Here is a 20,595-nt window from a genome sequence, read left to right as displayed (position 1 = left end):
TCTGTCTGTCACATGATTTTCAATTGGACCCTTCTGAGCACGTGCTGACCTCCCCCACCAGCTCCTGCAGCAGCTCCTGCAGGCATGTGCACGTGTGCTCTGCCCCCTGGCTCTCCTGATGAGGAGCATCATGTGCACGTCCCACAGCAAACTACAGCCTGTGAGTGTGAGTGTGAGTGTGAGTGTGAGAGAGATCGATATCACCGTGAGCAAGTGATACCCCTGTGGCCTGCAGAGTGTGTGTCTGGGGGGGCTGCCCTAGACTAACTGCCACCAACTGGCGCACTAGGTGATCAATGCAGTAGGCGCCCCCCCACTCCAAAGGCAGATATTGACTGAGGGTTTTGGTTCTGTGCTAGGGAGAGGGGGGTTGGGGATGGAGTTCTGTGGCTGGGGGCCTGGAGGTTAGGGGTTGGAGGTTTGGGGATGGAGTTGGAGTTCTGGGGTCTGGGGATGGAGTTCTCTGGCTTGGGGCCAGGGGGTTGGGGGCTTTGGATCAGCGGGCTGGGGCTGGTGGCTGCAGGCCTGGGGATGGAGTTCTGGGGCCGGGGAGAGGGTGCCAGCCAGAGGGACCCTCCCAAGATCCCACTCCTCCAGAGAGAAACCCCCCATGTTCCTCCTCCCGGGGGCCGACCCCCCCGCGTTCCTCCTCCCCTGGGGACGACCCTTCCTGCGGCACAGGGGAACCCCCCCACACACACATTCCTCCTCCTCTGGAGCTCACCATCCCCTCCCCCCCCCCCCCGCAGCACAGGGGAAACACCCCCACCCCACCCGTGCGCTCCCACTCCCAGGACTTTCCCCCTCCTGGCCGCAGGGAAGCCATGCTCCAGGTAAGGCACAGCAAAGGGAATGGGAAATGGAAGGGACAGAGTTTAGAATGTGGCGCCCCATGCAACTTGGCACCCTAGGCAGCTGCCTAGTATGCCTATGGGCACGGACCACCCCTGTGTGTGTGTGTGTGTGTGTGTGTGTGTGTGAGAGAGAGAGAGAGAGAGAGAGATCATCGTGGCCTGCAATGTGTATGTGTGTATGTGATCACTGTGTGTGTGTGTGACAGGTGTACAGCTAGTTCGGATTAGGAAGCCAGGCTCTGCCCAATGCTCAAGCATATTCAGAGAAATATTCAGTATCCATACAAAGTACAGTAAAACTCCATTTTTCCGGCATCTGATGGTCCAGCACTCCTGATGGTCCGGCACCATCAGGAACCCGGAAGTGCTCCGGGCAGCCGGACCATTGGAACTGGTCTGCCCCCGGCTTCCTGATTCAGACGCTGCTGAAACTGAACAGCGGCTGAATTGGGGAAGCTGGGGGCAGAGCAGTTGGAGTGCTGCCCGGTAGGTCCCATAGCGCTGCCCCTTGGGGCTGTGGGACCAACCGGCAGCACCCCAGCTGCTCTGCTGCAGGCGTCCCAATTCAGCTGCTGCTGAAACTGACCAGCAGCGGCTGAATTGGGGACGCCTGGAGCAGAGTCGGATCATTGGAAGGCGGGGGCTAAGACAGATCTGGAGTGGCATCTCCCCCCATCCCACCCCAGACCCCTCATAGCCCCCCCTTCCAATAGTCCGGCATATCTGATAATCCGGCACCCCCTGGGTCCTAAAGGTACCAGATTATCAGAAGTTTACTGTACATGCTCATAATTTCACACACAGACATTGTACAATCACATGAATAGCGTACATAGGATTAGCAGACAGTAAACTTCTATTCAACACCTCACATGGCCCCCTTTATACCACTTTTGGGGCAAACACACCCCCATGGGTGCAGCAGTGATCTGGCTGCTCCCCTCAAAATCCAGGAACGTGACACATGCCTGTAGAAAACTTTCTTGTTACCCATCACATCCCTTGCTAGCTATAAATCCAATTGTGCTTTTTCCTTCAGCATGACTCCCTGGCATTCTCAAGTATATTTATACTCCTCCCAAGTCATCTCTCCAAGTTTCCACTTCTTATAAACTTCCTGTTTGTGTTTAAGATCACGAAGGATTTCCCTGCTAAGCCCATCTGGTTGTCCACCATATTTGCTTTTCTTACTGTGCATCGGGATGCTTTGGTCTTGTGCCTTCATTAAGGCTTCTTTAAAATCCTGCCAGCTCTCCTGGACTCCTTTCCCCTTCATGTTAGCACCTCAGGGAATCCTGCCCATCACTTCCCTGAGGGAGCCAAGTCTGCTTTTCTGAAGTCCAGTCCCCTCTTCTGCCTGGGTTGGTGGGCTGGAGTGGACCCCTAGCATGACATCACCCTTCTTTTTACCTCTTTTAACCTAACCCAGACACTCTTAACAAGTCTGTCTTCTACGCCTAGCTTCACCTCAGCCCCGTGTACATTCTTAATAGATACGGCAACACCTCCTCCCTTTTATCCCTGCCTGTCAGTCCTGGGCAAGCTGTACCCTTCTGTATCAATGTTCCAATTGTGTGTATTATTCCACCAAGTCTCTGTGATACCAACTGGGTCATCCTTGTGTTTCTTTATAAGCACTTCAAGTTCTTCCTGCCTATTCCCCGTCCTCCTTGCCTTTGTACACCAGCATCTAAGATACCGATTGGATTTTGCCACCCTCACTTCTGCCTTGTCCCTCCTTTCTCTCTGCTGTTAAAGCCCATTTTCCCTCCCATTTCTAACCCATCTCCCAGGTCTCCATGTTTTTCACTTGCCTATGGGCTTTGGTCACCTGCCCCAATCAAAACTAGTTTAAAGCCCTTCTCACTAGGTTAGCCACTCTGTGACTTCGAAAGGTGAACCCCATCTCTGCTTAGCAGTCCTTCTTCTTGGGACAGCGTCCCGTGGTCAAGGAGGCCAAAGCCCTCTTGGTGGCACCATCTTTACTGCCAGGCACTCACCTCCAGGATGTACCTGTCTCTGCCTGGGCCCCGAAAATTGACAGGAAGGACGAATGAGAACACTACCTGTGCGCCAAACTCCTTCCCCTGTGCTCCCACAGCCCCGTAGCCACCCTAGCTCCTCTCAAGGTCACACCTTGCAGTATCATTAGGGCCCACCTGGATGAGAAGCACGGGGTAGTAGTCAGGAGGTTGGATATTCCTCAGCAATGCCTCCGTAATGTCTGGGATATGGGCCCCTGGCAGGCGGCATACCTCCCCAGATGACATGTCAGGGCAACAGATGGGTGCCTCGGGGTGATTCCTTCTCTCCCTTATTCAAAACAACATAACAGTTCTCTGGAGCAATAGTGGAAGGGTTAGTAGCACATGATGCAAAACACCAACCTGAAAAGAAGGAAATAGCTCATTGAGTTTTGCCACCAAAGGCAAATCAAGTACAAAACACTCAGGAGGATTTCACAAAAGCATGTTGCAAGTTTGTACAAAGCAAAGCTGACTCCAAACGGATCAGTTTCTGAGGCCCAGTGAGATTCAGAACTGCTTAAGAACAATCTATAATACATCTGATTTCACTGAACAATTACTATTTGCTGTGGTAGCTTCCAAAAGATAGTAACTATCTGTATTTCATCTGCTGAAGCCCAGAAAGGCACTACCCAGTGAATCACAGCTAGAATCCAAAATAATTCCAGTTAGACAGGTCAGTTTCTTCTGCCTCTTTGTCGACTTCCCAAAATAACAAATACAAATACAAATCCTGTACAGTTTAGAGTAGCAGTAATGTTAACTTAGTTAACCCACATGGCCCCTCCCTGGAAGCAGCTCAGAAGCCACCATGCCACCCGGGCCCCACAACCAGCCCTGGGGACATCAGAGAGGTGGCAGGCTCAGTCTCCTACCCCCACTAAACCCACCACTAGCAACAGCTTCCCTTCCACCAGTAGGACGGCGACTGCAGGCCCAAAGCCCGTTAAGAGCAAATGGAGGATGAACTTCAGCCAGTTCTATAGCTTGAGGGTCATCAGCCCCTAGAGTCCCAGGCTGTAAGGCCAGAAGGCACAGCCCTGCTCCCCGAGTCTGAGCTCCTGCACCACACAGGCCCTAGAAATTCCCCACAAGAATTCCCGTCACCCATAGCCCCATGTGTCTTCACCTTTGACTGGGTTCTATTGACCAGTTCTGGCTCTTAGAGAAGCGGATGGTTTCAATAGAGCACTCTTGTATCTGAATCCTGGCAGATTAATGTCTTGCCTTTCCAGGGCAGAAAAACCCATCGGCTCCTTCTTTTTCTTCCAGGCTGTGTTCCTTCTTTGAAAGACTCACCTCAAGGGAGCACAGACACAGCCGAGTGCTCCGGGTGGTGGTCCAACCTGCAGCAGCCGAGGCATGCGCCGGCCTCAGCCAGCAGGAGCAGGCCTTGCCAGAGGAGCCCAAGAGAACCAGAGGCTCCTGGAAGATCCTGTCAGGCATAAGAAGACTCTGTGCCTGCAGCCAGTGTGGCAGCTCCCTGGCAGAGGCCGAGGAGGAGAGAAGAGCTTCCTCTCCCAGGCGGTGGACACGCTTCTCCCTGAAGAAGAGGAAGAAGAACTCAGTGGAGAAACAGGAGGAGCCAGAGGAGGAGAAGCCACCGGAGAGCCCAGACAAAGAGCAGCTGGATCTCACAGGTGAGGATACAAACCACCCGGTGAGAGGGGAGCATGTGAGGGACACTGACCCCAGTCACTGTACAAGCCTTGAGCGTTAGGGCCGTCTCATGGGACAGCGATGGGCTCCTCAGAGGCTGGAATCCGTCGAGCGCCAGACGCTCTGGCAGAGGGGGGCAGGTCCCTCCCTGAAGTGGGAAGAACAGACAATGGCAGGGCACAGCTCTCTGGGGGTCTGGCATCCCCAGCCTAGTCCAGCACCTCCCTCCCTTCCAGATACCCTACCCCAGCCGGCTCCTGCACCTTCCCTCCTGTTCAGACCTCACCGCCTCCAGCACCCAAAGTCCCAGGCCACTCCAGCACCCTACCCCCCAACCACACTCCCACCCTTACTCCCTCCTGCGCCACTATCCTTATCCCATGCCCTGGCAGCCACCTCCCGCACACCGAACCCCTCATCTTGGACTCACCCCAAAAGCTAGGGCAGGTCATACAAATCTACTGTCACTGGTACGGAAAAGAGGTAATCTGGCCCATAGGAATCCTTGAACTCTGGTCCTCTCTTGTCTCCCTCCGCTCTCTATGCAGCTGGAACAGCAGAGGGGTGAATCCTAACACCAACTCCTCCCCGGCCCCTTTGCTTAATTATTTTGATTTTGATTAATAATGTTTCCTTTCTTACCGGTTATACACCTCCCAGCCCCGTGTTATAGCTCCAGTCATCTTTCTCTGCCTGGATCCTCTATTTTGGGAGCTGGGGACAGAAGACTCAAGCAAATCCCCACGCCCCTTCGATCTCCCCAGCAGGCCACCCAGCCTCTCCTGGAAATGGCTTGGGGAGCCACAATACAAATTGTGACTCAAGCAGGGGAGGGGGCTGCTCAGCTCCAAAAATTTGAAACAGGAGCTCGGGCAGGGAGGGGGTAGCTCAGGGTGTAGAACGAGGAGCAGCGAGGGGCTGTGTGTGAACAGGGGGTAACTATGTGCTGTGCCAGGAGGGCTCCCCTGCAGCCCCTGTTCCCGGAGGGCTCTGGTGGCCACGGAGCCAGGTCCCCTCTCACCAGCTGTCAGACAAGGGGGTAGGAGCAGTGTTCCCGCTAAGATTTTCCAACCTTGGGCCGACTGAATTTTCTCATGTGCAACACCAATATCGCGGTGGTGTGTGGTGTGTGGTGTGTGGACCCAAACCCGTGGGTATAAATATGTATTTTCAACAGGCCATGGGTGTGGGAAGAAAATATATTGGGTGTGAATTGGGGAGAGCAGGGGCAAAGGAGCAGGCAGAGAATAAACAGAACTGAATGAGCATCAGGGGAGTGTAACGGGAGAAAACAGGATCCCTGCTGGGCCAATTCCCCAGCGGGAGGCAGGGGAGGAGGAGGGTGCGAGGGAGGCTGCTGCCCTGTTCGCAGTTCACCAGGTGGGGAAGACTTGGAGCAAAGTAGAGAAGTTGGCCTGATCTGAAGGCGCCTGTAACCTCCCCAGCTTTTCCCATGTGGGTGGTGGCAGCCAATGCAGCACAATTGATCCCTCCTCCCCTTCAGCATGGTCTGGGTCACATGATCCCCCAAGTACGTCCTGGCTCCCTGATTTGCTCCCCCAGCCAGTACAGACCCTGCAGGGGGTTGGGAGGGGTGGGGGGACCGGGGTGGAGGCTGGAGGCAGGACACCCTCCTCCACCACAAGAGAGCGAGTGCCCCATGTCCTTCCCCAGCCAATCAGGAAAGGGATTCGCACGCAGCTTCCAGGGATCCTTGGACGGGAGCCGAGGGGCAGCTCCAACCCCCTGCGCCAGCAGCAGCTGCTGGAGAGGAGGGAACAGAAAGGTTAAAAAGGGACCAGGGGTCACCCCGTCCAAAGGTCGCAGCAGCTCTCAACTGGGAACTGGGCTGGGCTGGGCCATCACTTCCTGGGGCGTCACACGGGAAACGAGGCCTGTTCCCATCACTGCAGGAAGGGGGCAAGGGCCGGGGAGAGGAGAACGCACCTTGGGAGAGACTCTGCCCCTAGGGGAGAGGAAGCCCAGTGGGGAGAGCCCCCAGCTGAGAGTCATGGGAGCGGCGCTCTCTGCTCGGCCCTGCAAGCACCTTGCTGTGTGACCCTGGGCGAGTCACGTCAGGGCTCTGGGCCCCGTGTCCTGCTGTCGCCCAGGGGTAACACATTCAAACCAGCGCGTCTCCTCTGCTCCAGGGGTGGAGAACGAGCTCTCCCAGAAGACGCCCAACGGGGCGGAAGGGAGCGAAGAGGAGGAGGAACCAGACCGCCGGCCCCTCCCATTAGCACAGAGCAGCTCCCACATGACTATGGTAATGAGGCTTGTGACTGAGCCAATGGGAAGCATCCCCTGCGGGGCAAGTGTCTATGTGCCGGAGCCGGTGTCTCTCAGAGGAGAACGCTCCCCCCCCGCCCCCCGGCTCAGGGACCGAAAGGAAACACTCCTACGTGTGACCAGCTCCCTGGAGCAAAGCCGTGTAATATGGGGGCTTTGTGGGAGCACCACGCCGAGGGTGGAAGCAGGGCTCTGCAAGAGCACTCCAAACCCTCGCCTGGCACCGGGGGAGGCTGCTCAATCAAAGGTCTCAGCAGGCTCCTCCATGCTCTCTAGGCCCTGCCAGCCCCCAGGGAGCGAGTGTCCCAGGGCAGCTGCCCAGTGGAAATGCTCAGTCCCTACAGGCTCTGCCCCTGTTCATTGCAGACCCTCGGGGAGCCCCCTGCCTCAGCCCAGCCCACAGCCCTGCTGCTGGCAGCCGTGAAGGCTCTGACGGCCCCCGCCCTGGAGAGCTTTCGGGCGGCGGAGGAGGCGCTGAGAGCCACCGTGTCCCAGCACAGCGCCCGCATGGAGCGAGTAAGAGACGCCCGGCGAGGGGCAGGGGCGTGTGGGGAGAGGGGCTGGGAAAACTGGCTCTGAGGAAACCGGCCCTGGGGCACAGGGTCACGGTCTGGCAGGTCGGCTCAGCCCCTTTCCATTCGGTGCTGGGGTGGGCAGGTGTTTCCAGAGCTCTGAGCACTGGAGCTCGGACACGTCCCTGGGGCCAGCCCAGCCCCACTGCAGGTGGGTCACAGCCCAGCCCTGGAGCGCGGCACAGACAGAGTCTGCCGAGGGGCCGCCACGCTGGGCTCCCGGAGCGGACGGGGTTTCCTCACGTGCCCTGCAGGGCCCTTGTGTGACCCACCGGTGCAGCAGGAACCATTTGGCTTTGCACTTTGCCCCGGTGCCTCTGACGTGTGATCCTGCTGCACGGCCCCACTGGCTCCGGTGCCCCCCCCCCCCGGGAATTAGACTGGTGCAGGGAGGGCTCTGCCCGAGTCCATTTCTACAGACCCTTCCTAGGAGGTGTGAGCATCAGTCACTCCCCTGATCAATTGAGCTCCATCGCCCTCTGGGGAGGCAGGAATTCTACCCGCGTGACACACGGGGACCTGGGACCAAGAGCGGCTCAGTGACTTGGTGACGTTCCTGCCCTTCTCCAAGCGCCGTCTGCCAGGAGGGGTGACCTGGCAGGAGGCCGCTCTTGGGCAATCCCCCCCTCAGCTTTCTGGCTGCCTCCAGGTGGGAGACGTCGTGGGAGAGATTTTCACCTGGCTGGACGACGTCGAGGACCCCAGAGCCAGAAGAGCCGCGCTGGGAACCATCGCCCTGCTGGCTCGCGCCCACCCCAGGGACGTGGTTCCAGCCTGTGTGGCCCACGCGCCGCCATGGGACAGGTAGGGAGAGGCTGTTATCACCTCAGCCCCTGATTTCCCCTCCCCTCCTCCTCCAGGGCAGAGCGCGGGAAAGGCCTGGCAGGCCACAGCGATGGAGCAAGCTCCCTGCTGGGCACGGGGCTGTCCCTACCTCCTGAGAGGAGATGCCCAGGCCCAGCCCCTTGGAAACCAGCCCCTCCCCCTTCCCTGCCCAGAGTGCAGACGTGACAGGTCCCTGGAGAGTTCCAGCAGGCTCCTGATTTCTGTGGGTCACCCCCCTTCCCGCCAGCTCCACCAGAGGGGCAGGACCAGGCTATGGGGAGCATCCCTGGGCCGTGACTCCAGCGTAAATGTCACCGAGCAGCCTTTGGTGCAGGCTGGGCTGGGTGGTGTCACGCTGTGCGCAGCCCCAGGGCAGTTACTGGAAGCAGCGGCACAGGCTGCAGGAGCAATGAGGCCTCTGGGGAAGGGAATAAATGAAGAGCTCGCGGAAGGGACTCACCTGCCTCAGCCTCCCAGCCCCCGGGCGTCTCCTCTAAGGGCCCCCTTTCCCGCCGGCCTTCCCAGCCTCTCCCTGGGGACACAAAGGGGGGCAAGCTGGGACGCTCTGATTTCGGTTTCTGACCTTGCAGAGGTGCCAGGGAGCTGTGGAAGGCCTTGGGGGAAGAAGCACAGCTCTCCCGGCACGTGCTGCACCAGCTGCTGGACAAGCTCCGGAAGAGCCACCGGGAGGAGAGGAGCCGCAGCGTGTCTCTGGCCGTAAGTGAGACTGGAGCTGTCACCTAGCGAACTCGCCACCGAACACGGAGGCCCCTCACTTGGAGCTCAACCCCGTGTGCGTCCCAATGCTCCAAATCAACCCTGCAGCTCCCTGCACACAGGGCTTAACTCCCTGTGCTCCAAATCAACAGGGCAGCTCCCTTCACAGGCCTAGCAGCCAGAGGTGTGTTAGAACTCCTGGTGGGATTGGTGTGGAGGGGCAGGGGGACCCAGGCCACCCTCTCCACCGGGTCCCAGTGCACCCTGTCAGCGTTGGAGTGGGGCACCACTAGCTGGGTGGGGAATCCAGCCGAAAGACGCCAAGCACCCGGGGTTCAACTACCCGCCCTGGGCTGCTTCCTGCCAGCTTCTCTCCCATCCTGAGCGCCGTCTCTTTCCTCCAAACCGGGGCTTCTGCTGCGGTTCCCTGCTGACTGGTGATGGTGTCTGGGTGCAGCTGCGCTTCTCCTCGGGAGCCCCAGCGGCACCTCTGCCCCCGTAGGCCTCAGCCCTGTCTGAGCTGCTCCACCGGCCTTTCTAGCTACCTCCAGCTGGAGCCCACCCAGCACGCCTGTGGGGGTGCGACCTTCTCTGCTAGGCAGCCAGGCTTCACCTCTGCAGCCCCAGTGCAGGGTCGGGACACCACGTGCCAGGGCTGATCTCCACTCTGAGCACAGAACGTGGGGACCTGCAAGAAAACTTAAAAAAATGAAGCCTGGTCTTTACAGTCGCTGCTTACAACACTCCCCAGAGTCACAAATTTACTAATTTTGGGGGGAGCTTCCACAATCAAATGACTTATCCTTAAACACAGAGACCTGCTCTTGTTGGGAGGTTTAACCCCTATAAGAACAGTTGGAGGGTGAGTTTGTAAGAGGCTCGAGTGTGTGTTAAAACTACGGATGCGTTTCTTCTTATTTGACATTTGTAATTCACTTAGCTCTGCCCTTTCTCACTTGCAAACACATAAATCCCACAGCTTGTGCTTAATAAAATCACTTTTGTTCACTATCAAGCGTTGTGAAAACAGTTGTGACCTCAGACCAGAATAGACTCAATGTCTGTATAGCTCTGGGGGCGGGGGAGGGTCTCTGCTCTGTGCCTCGGCTGGGGGAGACCAGGAGACCTGGCCCAGCAGGACAGTGTAGCGAGAAGCTCTTGAGTGCCAAGAAGCGAGTGTCAGCGGCTTTGCCAGCGCTCTGGGAAACGCCCCCAAGGAGTCTTCTGTGATCGCGCCCGTGACACGGATCCTGCCAGGGGCAGGCAGGAATGGGCGCAGCGACACCGCCCGGTGCCCCTCGCTGAAACTGTCTCCCTGCTTGAGGACTACGTGGCCTCAGAGGAGCCAGGGAAGCCAGACCCCAAGCCGGGGCATCTGAGGGAGTCAAACGAGCAGCACGGTTGGGGTCCCTTTGACTGGGGCAGGAGGATTTGAACCCGACCCAACAGAAGTTCCCATTGACCCTGGTGAAGTAGTTTGGGATCTTGGGGGGATGTTCTCCAAGAGCAAAGGAGTGACCCAACCCTCCAAGGCCTGGCAGCAAGGGGCAGACACAAGCCAGGGAGATGGTCAACCTCAGTGCTGGCCCCAGGAGTCCCGGTTTGAGATCAGCAAGGACCTTCTTAATCGCCGGGTCCAGCACCCACTGACCAAGACCGACATCTGCCAACTACTGCTCCCGTGACGGTTCTGCCAGGAGTTGTTGTGCCTGGGACGTGCAGTGCCCTGGGCCAGACCCTTCAGGAGAGAGAAAACTCTACAGAGAGTAGCCCAGCAGGTTTTCTGGCTGGGGAGGAAGTACGTGCCCTGAGTGCCAGAAAAGCAGCCCAATAGTGATCAATGCAGGACCACTGATGCCCTTATCCCTGGCATGGACACCTTGTGAGACGATTGGCTTAGATCTGGTGGAACCCTTCTAGAAGAGCAGGATGGACCATTAGTCTACCTCCGTGCTAGTGGGCTACGCTGTTATGCTTAATCAAAGCAACGAGATCTTTTATGGGGGAAAGGCAGTACGCCGCATCGATTGAGAATACAACAGTTGCATATGCTTTTCAAACAGACTCAAAACATCATGCATACACAGTTCTGCCAGATGATATGGTTACCAGTCCAGAGTCTGTGTCAATCTAGTGGCCAGGTAGATTGGGCACAGGGGGGAGCAGGGCCTTGTCGGTCGATCGATCCGATACTCCTCTCCAGATAGTGTGGCAGACGAACGCAAAGTTCCATAGCAAAGCACCCTGCTTTATATATTCCTCCTTCTTGTTAAAATCCATGGATCTTGCTCTGTCCGCTTGTGACCGGAATGTTATCTTTTGATGTGAGTGTTCCCAGAACATCTCTCGAAGGTTCATCCTGTTGTCAATCTTCCTTTCGGGGGGCTTGCTCCGCTCTAAGGCTCATCAATCTGCCAATTATTCAATCTTCTCATGAGTAGGGGTACACATTGGTGGTTATAGATGACTCCTCTGCAGTCAGGTTGTCTCATCCTCAGGACATCGCTCACACTCGCTCAACCCCCTCCTTTGACCATCTGGTTCTAAAGCCATATAACTTTGCATCTTATCTCAACACATTCACACTTCTTACATGCACAAGCCTCCGGGGTTACAGATCTGCATGGAAAAGCAAAACCGTTGTAAATTAAACAATTACAGCTTGGCCTTCAACATTCGCAGAATTCCTCTAATCTTACTAACACAGCCAAAATACCCAGAACTGGTTTTCTACTTCAGAACAAAGAAAATAGACCTTCAACTGAAAGGACTTGATGTGTAAACTATTAAATGTATATCAATATATATATGCCTTATATTGCTATATTACTGCTACGTTACTATACCTGAAATAAGAAATAAAAAAGAAAAAAACTCAATCCTAACAACACTACCCGGTGCCCCAGACAGTCCCCCCATGAGCTGCTATTGCCAACGAACTCCTGAAGGTGCTTGCGAGGGTCGGGCTGCTGTGAGAGACGTTTAATGGACCAAGGGCCTAATGTGACCTGAAATCTCATGACAGAGCTATGCTGCTTCTCGAACATTCACACCCCTAGAGCCTCGGTCTGCCCCCACAGACCGGTGGGTGAGAAGAGGGATTCAACGAGACACAAAACTGCCGTGGAAGTTCATGGAAGATGATCCTCGACACAAGGATAAGTTGCTACCTTGGGCCCAGAACACACACGCAGCCCTGCATGATGGGGGAGTGAAAACGAGGACCTGCAAACCGGGACCTCCTGGAAAACCAGTCACCGGGAGCAACGTGGGGTCTGGACTGAAACTGCATCGACCTCCCGGCATCCCCCCGGCTCCCTGCTGCTTGTGGCACTGGAGTTACTCAGGCAGCAGAGGGATCGTGGGATACGCTGTACATGCGCCTAGAAGTTTGGGTCCCCTCATGATGGTGTCGCCCCCTCCGGTCAGGCCTGGGAAGGCGAAGGGCGAGGTCTAGGCCATGGAGAGAGATAATGGGGAATAATGTCAGCCGGACTCTTCTGATCTTTCCAAGAGGTTCCCTTCTGCGCCCATTCTAGCAATGGAAGACGGGTCGGGGGCCATCACATCTCCCCTCCCCCTGAGGAACTAACCCTCCTTCCTCATAAGCCACAAGAATGTGAGAAACGGCACCATCATGACAGCAAAATGCCATGGGAGCGGATGGGAGGTGGGGACAGCTCAGTGACTTTTCTGTCTCGTTCTGACTCCAGGCTATGGACACGCTCTATGAGATCTTTTTCCTGTGGGGATACCGAGAAGCCATCTTGCAAATGTTTCCCCACTTGCTCCTCCTCTGCGTCAGGCAGGTGCAGCACGTGCTGGACCTGCGCCTGCCAGGGACCTGGACGGCCAGCCAGAAATCCAGCCCTGAGGGCTCCAGCCGCCTCAGCCCCTTGAGGTAACGGCAGAAAGGAAGGGGAAGAACAGATTTGATCTGCTGCACCCGTAGGTCACACACTGCCCCTGCGGAGCCCAGGTGCAGTTCTGGGCAGGTCTGTCTGGGGGGAGCGGTGCTGGGCACCCGTGTGCTTGTGAGTCACGCTTGCTCCTCTGACCCCGCCCACAGGCCGGCTCCTTCCCAGCACAGGCAGGGACCACGTCGGTACCTCCCCATGCGCCACCTGCCGAAGTGTTAGGGCCTCGGCCCCACAAGGCCCCAGCCCAGGGCAGGGTCGCCAGAGCACATGCAGAGAGAGCAAGGCCGGCAGCACTGGGGCCCGGCCCGGCAGGGGGGCCGTGTCACAGGCAGGCAGGAGCAAGAGGGACCATGAAGCTGATTCCGTGTGGACTCCCCTGGGGGGAGCCGGGGAGCCCGAAGGCACCTCAGCTGCTGCAAACGGGCAGAGTTTTGCTCCCTTGCACCAACTAAGGATCTGGCCCATGTGCCCAGTGACCTGGTGCCTGCCCCAGCGAAGAGTCACGTGTTGGACCATTAGGAGTGAGGGCACCGAGCATCTGCAGAAGCTGCAGTGTCGCCACCTGCCAAAACCTCAGTGAGCCCCGACAGGGTGCTGGGTCCATCCCGGGGGAGGCCGGCTACTGCTGACCATGCCTTGTGCCCCAGGCCTTGAGCGGGTTGGGCTGCAGTAGATTTCTGACACCAGGATTTTTTTTTTTATTTTTTTTTTTTTTTGTGTTTAGCACGTCTCTGGAGGCCGTGAAGACCCTCTTTTCCATGCCCAGATACTGGAAGGAATTTGCCAGTATCCAGTTACAGCAGGGCTGGGAAATGATCGCCTCCCGCCATCACTTCTCCCAAGGGGTGGGCTTGATCGCAAGGTAGGAGTCTCAAGTTTCCTTTTCCTGCAGCCTGTCTGGGCAATGGGAGTTGGGTGGGAGATCCTCCTCTGCCCCAGCCGGCCCTCTCAGCCCCGCAATGGGGGAGGGACTGTCTCTCCCTTTGGTAATCCCGGGGACTTTCCCTTTGCTCTTCCAGAACCATGGTTGAGCACCGGAACCCACAGGTCCCTGTGGTTCTCAGAGAGGCCATCGCCATCGTGCAGAGTCGGGAGGAGGAGGAGGCGCTGAGAGAAATCGCCCTGACTTTCTGCACCGAGGTGAGAGTCCGGAGCGGCCTGGCACACGTGGGCTTGTGCAGAGCAGCTCAGACCCCTCCTGGGCCAATAGGGGCTGGGGCCCATGGCCAGCGGTTCAGCAATCTCACAGCCAGTCAGCTCCTCTGCCCACGCAGATACTAGCGGGACTGGGCAGAGTGGAGGGGGGCAGGGTGAGATTGCTCCTGGCTGCATGCACCTCCCTGGGACATGTGACAAGAGGAGATGTTTCTCCAGCACCCCAAGCCCGGGCCTCTCTCCTCGCCTTCCCCTGGGGTTTCTTTTTCCTCTGCCACAGCGCTCTGCCCAGGACACTTAGTGGTCCCCAGAGAGTCCTCTGTCCCTGGAGTTCATTGGGGCTTGTGGATTAGTTGCCCTTCTAGGAATGGACCATTTCAAACACCAGCCACTGGCTCCTTTATGCCAGGGATTTTGTGCCGCAGAAAGTGGCCAGTTGGCAAAGATGATGGGGCAGGCACAGACCAAAGGCAGATTTCTGCTCCTTAGCCTGACGCTGATTTTCTCTTTCCAGTTTCTCCAGAGTCCTTCCATCCTCAACACTGTCACCAAATCAGACCTCCAGGAACACCTGATGGAATGGACCCACGACAACAACCCTGCAATACGAAGGCTCTGTCTGCGAGGCCTGGCCAGTTGTCTCTTCTGGCCAGGGAAGGTGAGGGGCCTGGCTTGCCCGGCTGGGAGATAACCACTGTTATCACTGTTGCAAGCCCTGGTTTATGTTTGCACCAAATCTTGGAGCAAGTGGGCCATGTAAGATGTCGGTGCAAAGTTTCAGAGGGAGAGTCTCAGGGCTTGCTGGGGTATCCAGTGTGGGGAACAGCAGTGCTCTGTGTGGCTGGTTTGGTGCCTCAGAGGGAGGGCCCCAGTCGTGGGCTGTAAGTCGCCCTGTCTCTGAGGAGTTTGCCTTTGACTTGCCTCTCAGTGGTGCCCCAGGGAGCCCCGATCTGACACCAGGAGACCGAGGAAGCCTGTGGTGCTCCCAGCACCCAGTTCCTGGGGGTGCGTTACTGAGCAAACCAGGCGCGAGGGGGTGTCTCTCTCCCGCGCGTTGGCAGAGCATGGTCAGTGGAGGCAGTGGGGAGGGGAAGGAGACTCAGGTCGTCACTCAGGGAAGTGGGGGGCTGGGAGTCGGGCAACAAAGCCCAAACTTGGCAAGGGCAGAGGAGTCGGGGGGCGGGGTCAGAGCTCGGTGGGCGGGGCCTGGAGCGGCTCTCGGCAGGCGACAGGGCAGGCTCTGCTCAAGGGCCAGGGGTGCAAAGCACCTGGCGGAGCGGCAGGAGAAGGACTTTCTCCCCTGCTGGGGGGCTGGGCCGTCCCTGGGGTCTGGCCGATGGGGAGGGAGGGTCCAGTTCCTGCCCCAGGCTGCGTCCCAGGACAGTGGGGAGCTGCCTTCTGCATTCCCACAGGGGCAGTTGTTACGGGCCCAGCTGCCCAGGACTATCGCCATGTTCTGCGCCACGGACGCAAGGACTGTCCTGGAGGCCATGACGGAGGCGGCAGACGCCACCAACCTGCTCGCCGGGGAGGGGCTTGGCTCCATCTCCCAGGACATGGCAGCCAGCCTGCGCCCGCTCATTGACCACGTAAGGCTGGGAACCCCGGAGAAGCACATTCCCCCTCCCTCCTCTCCCTGCCGCCCTGGTATGTCCCTGCCCAGCCCCTTCCCCCCTCAGGCCGGCCACACAGCACCCAAGGGGGCCCCTGCCATGGGTGGGGAGTCTCCGACGCAGCCTCCTCCCTGGCAGAGCCCTTCTGGGCCAACCTGAGCGCCAAGCTCCCAGCCCTGCTGCAGCCTCCCCCCCGAACCTCCTGTCCCCAGATCCTCCCCCGCCTGCTGCTGCTCCCCAAGGGGGCAGGGGTGAGCGCCAGGCCCCAGGGCCCCGGGAGGGGAGCCCAGAGCAGCCTCTGTGGCCAGGGACATGGCCCAGCTCTCACCGGCTTCCCCGGCCCGCGTGTCCTTGCCAGGAGAGGGGCAGTGTCCGCTCAGCCGCCATTTCCCTGCTGGGCACCATGCTGAGCGGGGTGAAGGACCCAGACAAACCGGCCGTGCAGCAGGAACTCACCAGCTGCCTGCTCCCGCTGCTGCTCCACCTGGCAGACGAGGAGCAGAGCGTGATCCTTTTAAGTGCCGCGCTCGGTGTTTCCAGAGAGCAAAGTGCCAGAGTCCCCTGGGCCCCACCCGTCTCCAGAGCCCCTGCCCAGCCAGGGCCACTGGGGACGTGCAGGGGCCACAGGGGAGGGCCCCTGGGCTCAGCCCCTTTGGGATCCCAGAGCGGCCTGGCACTGCCGTTGCCGTCTCTGCGCAGAAGGGCTGAGCTGTGGAGATCCCGTCCGGCTCTCGCCAGCCAGTTCTCAGCCCCTCCCCTGAGCAGCCTCCCATTGGGAACAAGGGGCAGGAACCTCCCCTGGCAGGGAGAGCAGGAGCCCAAGGAGCAGGGAGGAGGGGACGTGCCCCAGACGCTCCCTCTCTCAGCGAGGCCCCTCGCTCTCCCCTTGTGCTGCAGAGCTGCAAAGTGACCCTCTTCCGCTGCGCCGTGTTCCTCGGCTGGGCCAATCGCAAGAGTCTCTTCTGCAGCCTGGCCTGGGACGGCTCCTCGCAGCTCTTGCTGTGCGTTGGGAAGTGCCTGGTAGGTGTGTTCTTTGGGCCCGCAGAGCAGTGAGTGGGGAGCTCAGGGAGACCTTTCTAGCCCCACCCCCCGAGCACCCAGGGGGTTCTCCACCCCGCTCGTCACGCAGGGACATCAGAGGCAGCCCCTCCTAGAAGGGCTCCTGTGGGGTCCTGCCCCTTTTGCTTGTGGGGGGGGGGCACAGCGGCTATGCACCCTGCTCCTGCCCTCCACTCCCCTGCTGCCCTGCAGGCCCTGTGGGGTTAGGACACTGGGACTGCTGGGCACTGTCTGCATCCGGCCCTTCCGAGAGGGGCAGCTCCATTATCTGGGCTCCTACTGGCTCTTGCCCTACCCTCCCTCTGAGCTTCAGCAGCCCTGGCCTGCCCGCTGTGGGCAGATCACGTTGTCTGCACTGAGCATTTCTCCCTGCTCTGTTCCTAGATGGAGAATAACGAGAGGAACGTCCCCAGGCTCCTGTTCCAGGCCTTAAACTATCTGGAAAGCTCCCAGCCGTCCATCCGACATTCTGCAGCCCTGTTCATCGGTAAGCAGAGCAAACCCACGTGAGCTTTTCCCGTGCTTCCTTCAAAGCTCTTTTTCCACTTCCCACGCCGTTCTCTGGGACCAGTGGGAATTTTCACTAGTTTCATTGAACAATCAGTTCAATAGGTTACGATGTTATCACAAACATGCGCTGCCCATCCCGACAGTCTCATCCAATCGCATTAATGGTTCTAGTCTATCCAGCCTAACGAGCAGCTCTTCCTCCTTGTCAGGTCTGGGCTTTCATTGTCTGTCATTCCGCTGAGACACATAGGCACAGACAGACATAGCCCGGATCTGATATGTTTTGTTCTCTGCTTGTCTGGTGGTGAGCCTGGGCCAGGCAGAACTCAGCTTTCCCAAAGTTCCCCCCTGCTATACGTCTTTCAGTGGGCTTACAGCAAAATTAAGTGTCTCCCAAGCACAACTTAGCTTTTTGGGTCACTTGGCTTAAGAGCTGCATCACAATGCCAGTGGGAGGGGGGAAGAGGAGAGCTCCCTGCAGAAGTCGTAAGGACACCGCACATTTAGCGTTCTGGGGACACGTCTGTTTGAATTAATAAAAAATGAACATGAACCGAAAGGGGTTTCAGGACAAGCATCAGCCAGCAACTCAGGAGCCTCCTGCAACTGCAAATGTGAAACATGGATATAACATGGAAGAGTTAGTTGAATAAAATATCAGCCCTATTGTGTTTTTGTGTATGATTTAGTCCTTCCCATCCCTAATATACTGCTTCAAGGTCTGCAGCTTAACACTGGTGATCATGTGCTATTTCCTAAATTAACAGAAGTCAGGTTATCTACCAGAATGACACACAAGGTACTCTCTTAGCTGGTGTAAAATGCTACTCCCAGCTATAAATTACTATGTTTCACTGAGGAGATTTGCAGTAGTGTTTGAGGAAATTAGAGAAGTAATACCAGTGGGAAACTTGATTTAAATCAATGCACCCAGCCTGACAAGCACCAGAATCCGACAGCGGGGATCTGCGTGGGCCAGAATTCACATTTACTGCAAGCTGGAGGGAACCACTTTGCCATTTGGTCTCTTCCAACTTCTCCTGCCCACAACTTTTTGGCCACATCTTCACGAAACCATCAAGATGCGATTTCAGTCGCCTTTGCAATCGGCCTTTCAGTGACTTCTGGGGCCGGATGCTTTCTCCCATGTGCTTCGTGCCACATCGAAGGGCCGGGTATTGAATTTCCCAAGGGCTGTCTTGTGGGAATGGCTGAATCTTTAGCAATTTTCAGGGATGATGTTGAAAAGTCCTGAGCTCCGGGGTATTCCTTGTCTGTTTAGGAGAGACCATCCACCATTTCGTCTATCTGTTGGCGGAGACAGTGAGTGCAGATGGCATCTTCCGCCTGTGTGAAGGTAAGGAAACAGCTCTGCGCGTTTGTGCATCTGTGGGCAATATGAGGCCTGAACACAGCTGCCCCAGTGTCTGTCTCTGTCTGAGGACAGTACTTAAGAGGGAAGAATGGTCTTGCTGGTCAATGTAAGAATGGGAGTCAGGAGATTTGAGCCCCCAGGAGCAACTCTGTGCCTCACCTTCCCCACCTGTAAAATGGGGATAAGAACACAAAGGCTCTCAAGGGAGGCCGGCCAGAACTGAAGATGACTAGTCATTAGCAGGAGGAGAAGGATTCTTACCCTCTGTCACAAAAAGTTCCACCTCCTGCTCCCCTCCACTAGAGAGGTTGTAGGCCAGAGACTTTCACCCAGAGTTGGGTTCTCGGCTCCTAGGCCATCCCCTGCGGCCCCCAGGAAACACCTTTCCCTGCCACCTCTGGAGCACTGAAGGCAGCACAAATGCACAAAGGATTCGGTAGAAGTTAGGAGCTGAAGCCCCTTTGTTGCTCTGCACCTAAATGCCAGAGTTACGGTTGCTGTCGTGTTTCCGTGGCAAAGGCCATTGGGAAGCAAAGGTTTCCCAGCCACCTGTGACAGCAGCTCTGTGAGGTTTCCAACGCATTTCCTCTTTCTTTCAGCTTTCCAGGAAGTGCCTTTAAGATCAGACAGGACCACAGCGATCGTCCTGAATGAACATTTTAAATGGCTGCAGAAGCTGGCAAACCTCGTGTGGGGTGCGTTTTGATTAGGGAGCGGCACCGACACAGAAGGACTCTTCATCCTGCCACGGTACGTACAACAGATGGGAGCAGCTCTTTGGAGCAGGGGCTGGGCCGTGGGCTGGGTATTCACAAGGGACATCAGCTTCCGTATCAGAGTCCAGCCCAGAGACACCTGGGAAGACGTTTCGAGGCTCTCGCAAAGCCGGGGTCCTGGGCAGCACAATGGGAGAGGGAAGCCGGTGCTGACCAATGCAGGGTCAGACACATGGAAAGCAGAAATGTGAATTATTCCTGTCTGTCTGAGATGAGGGTGGGCGGGGGGGAGGCTTAGTTGTTGGAGCAGTGGCAGTGGGGCCTAGTAGTTGGAGTGGTGGCGGTCGAGCCTAGAGGAGCTAAGAGCAGGAGCCAGAGCCAGGAGTCAAGTGCGGGCCTGAAACTGTCTAGGAGCAGGGCTGGGAGCTTAGCTGGACTGCGAGCCGGGCTGCGCTAGGACTAGGGACGAGGCTGGAGCAGGAGCAGGGCTGGAGCAGGCTGAGGCCTGGGCGGCCTGGCACCACTCTCAGGCAGAGGAGAGGGCCAAGCCATGAAGCGACACTGAGCAGACTGAGTTGCTGGTTCTCCTCGGAGGTGCCGATGCCTCTTCTGAAACTCACCAGCCCAGCTCCTGCCTCCTGCATTGGCTGGAACCTGACTCAGGGCAACTCAGCCCAGCGCGGGGCTTCCTCAGGCTTCAGTTCAGGGAGGAGTCGGCCCATCGGAGCCGGGCGACAGATTCACCCTCCCCTCTGAGGAAACCAGGCCCTGCTGTGGCCGGCTTGACAAGGCCCTAATAGAGCCTGGGGCCTTCCCTGCACGGGGCCAAGCGCACTCCACAGCATTAGCCAAGAGGGGAGCGAGGGGGTGGGGGGAACCTGCCCTGCTCCAGAGTCTCCCCCTTGACAATTGTGCTCTTCTCATCTGTGCTCCTGCCCTTTCTCCTCTGGCAGACACCGGCTGAGCCCACCACGAGCCCGGCCTGGCCAGAAGACCAAGCAGCTGGGACACCAGGAGGATGCGGAAGAGGCAAAGCTGCACGTGACGGGGAACCAGCCGCGCAGGGGCCAGGAGCCGTTCCGCCCCCAGGCCAGAGGAAGCCGAGCCCCTCCCCAGCCCTGCGGTCTGGTCTCCAACGTTTGTCTGGCCCGTCACCCCAGGACACAGCACACGAGTCACCATCAGACCCACCCATCTCCGGGCCCTTCCCACCGGCCTCTGCCCATCTGGGTGGGTTCTTCTCGTTGCCCATCGGCCTTCCCACAAACACTAGAGTGGGACCACGCTCCTGGGGGGACTGGGAC

At 57.6% G+C, this 20,595-nt stretch overlaps 1 protein-coding gene across 1 annotated transcript in view; it reads left to right on the top strand.

The window, feature by feature from the left end:
• The first annotated feature begins 6,797 nt into the window (after positions 1-6,797).
• LOC142823167 (maestro heat-like repeat family member 5) overlaps positions 6,798-20,595 on the top strand; it is a 53,059-nt gene continuing 39,261 nt past the window's right edge. Inside the window, exons 1-10 of the mRNA XM_089771495.1 lie at positions 6,798-6,806; positions 7,196-7,345; positions 8,051-8,205; positions 8,817-8,943; positions 12,657-12,844; positions 13,588-13,725; positions 13,883-14,003; positions 14,533-14,692; positions 17,166-17,177; positions 18,483-18,557. Of these exons, the coding sequence (XP_089627621.1) occupies positions 6,798-6,806; positions 7,196-7,345; positions 8,051-8,205; positions 8,817-8,943; positions 12,657-12,844; positions 13,588-13,725; positions 13,883-14,003; positions 14,533-14,692; positions 17,166-17,177; positions 18,483-18,557 (1,135 nt within the window). The remainder of the gene's footprint in view (positions 6,807-7,195; positions 7,346-8,050; positions 8,206-8,816; positions 8,944-12,656; positions 12,845-13,587; positions 13,726-13,882; positions 14,004-14,532; positions 14,693-17,165; positions 17,178-18,482; positions 18,558-20,595) is intronic.

The sequence above is a fragment of the Pelodiscus sinensis genome, chromosome 19 (genome assembly GCF_052426305.1).
Source record: "Pelodiscus sinensis isolate ZL-2025 chromosome 19, ASM5242630v1, whole genome shotgun sequence".
Classification (NCBI taxonomy): Eukaryota; Metazoa; Chordata; order Testudines; family Trionychidae; genus Pelodiscus; species Pelodiscus sinensis.
Note: the sequence above shows the minus strand (reverse complement) of the source record. Positions and strands in the feature narration are given on the sequence as shown.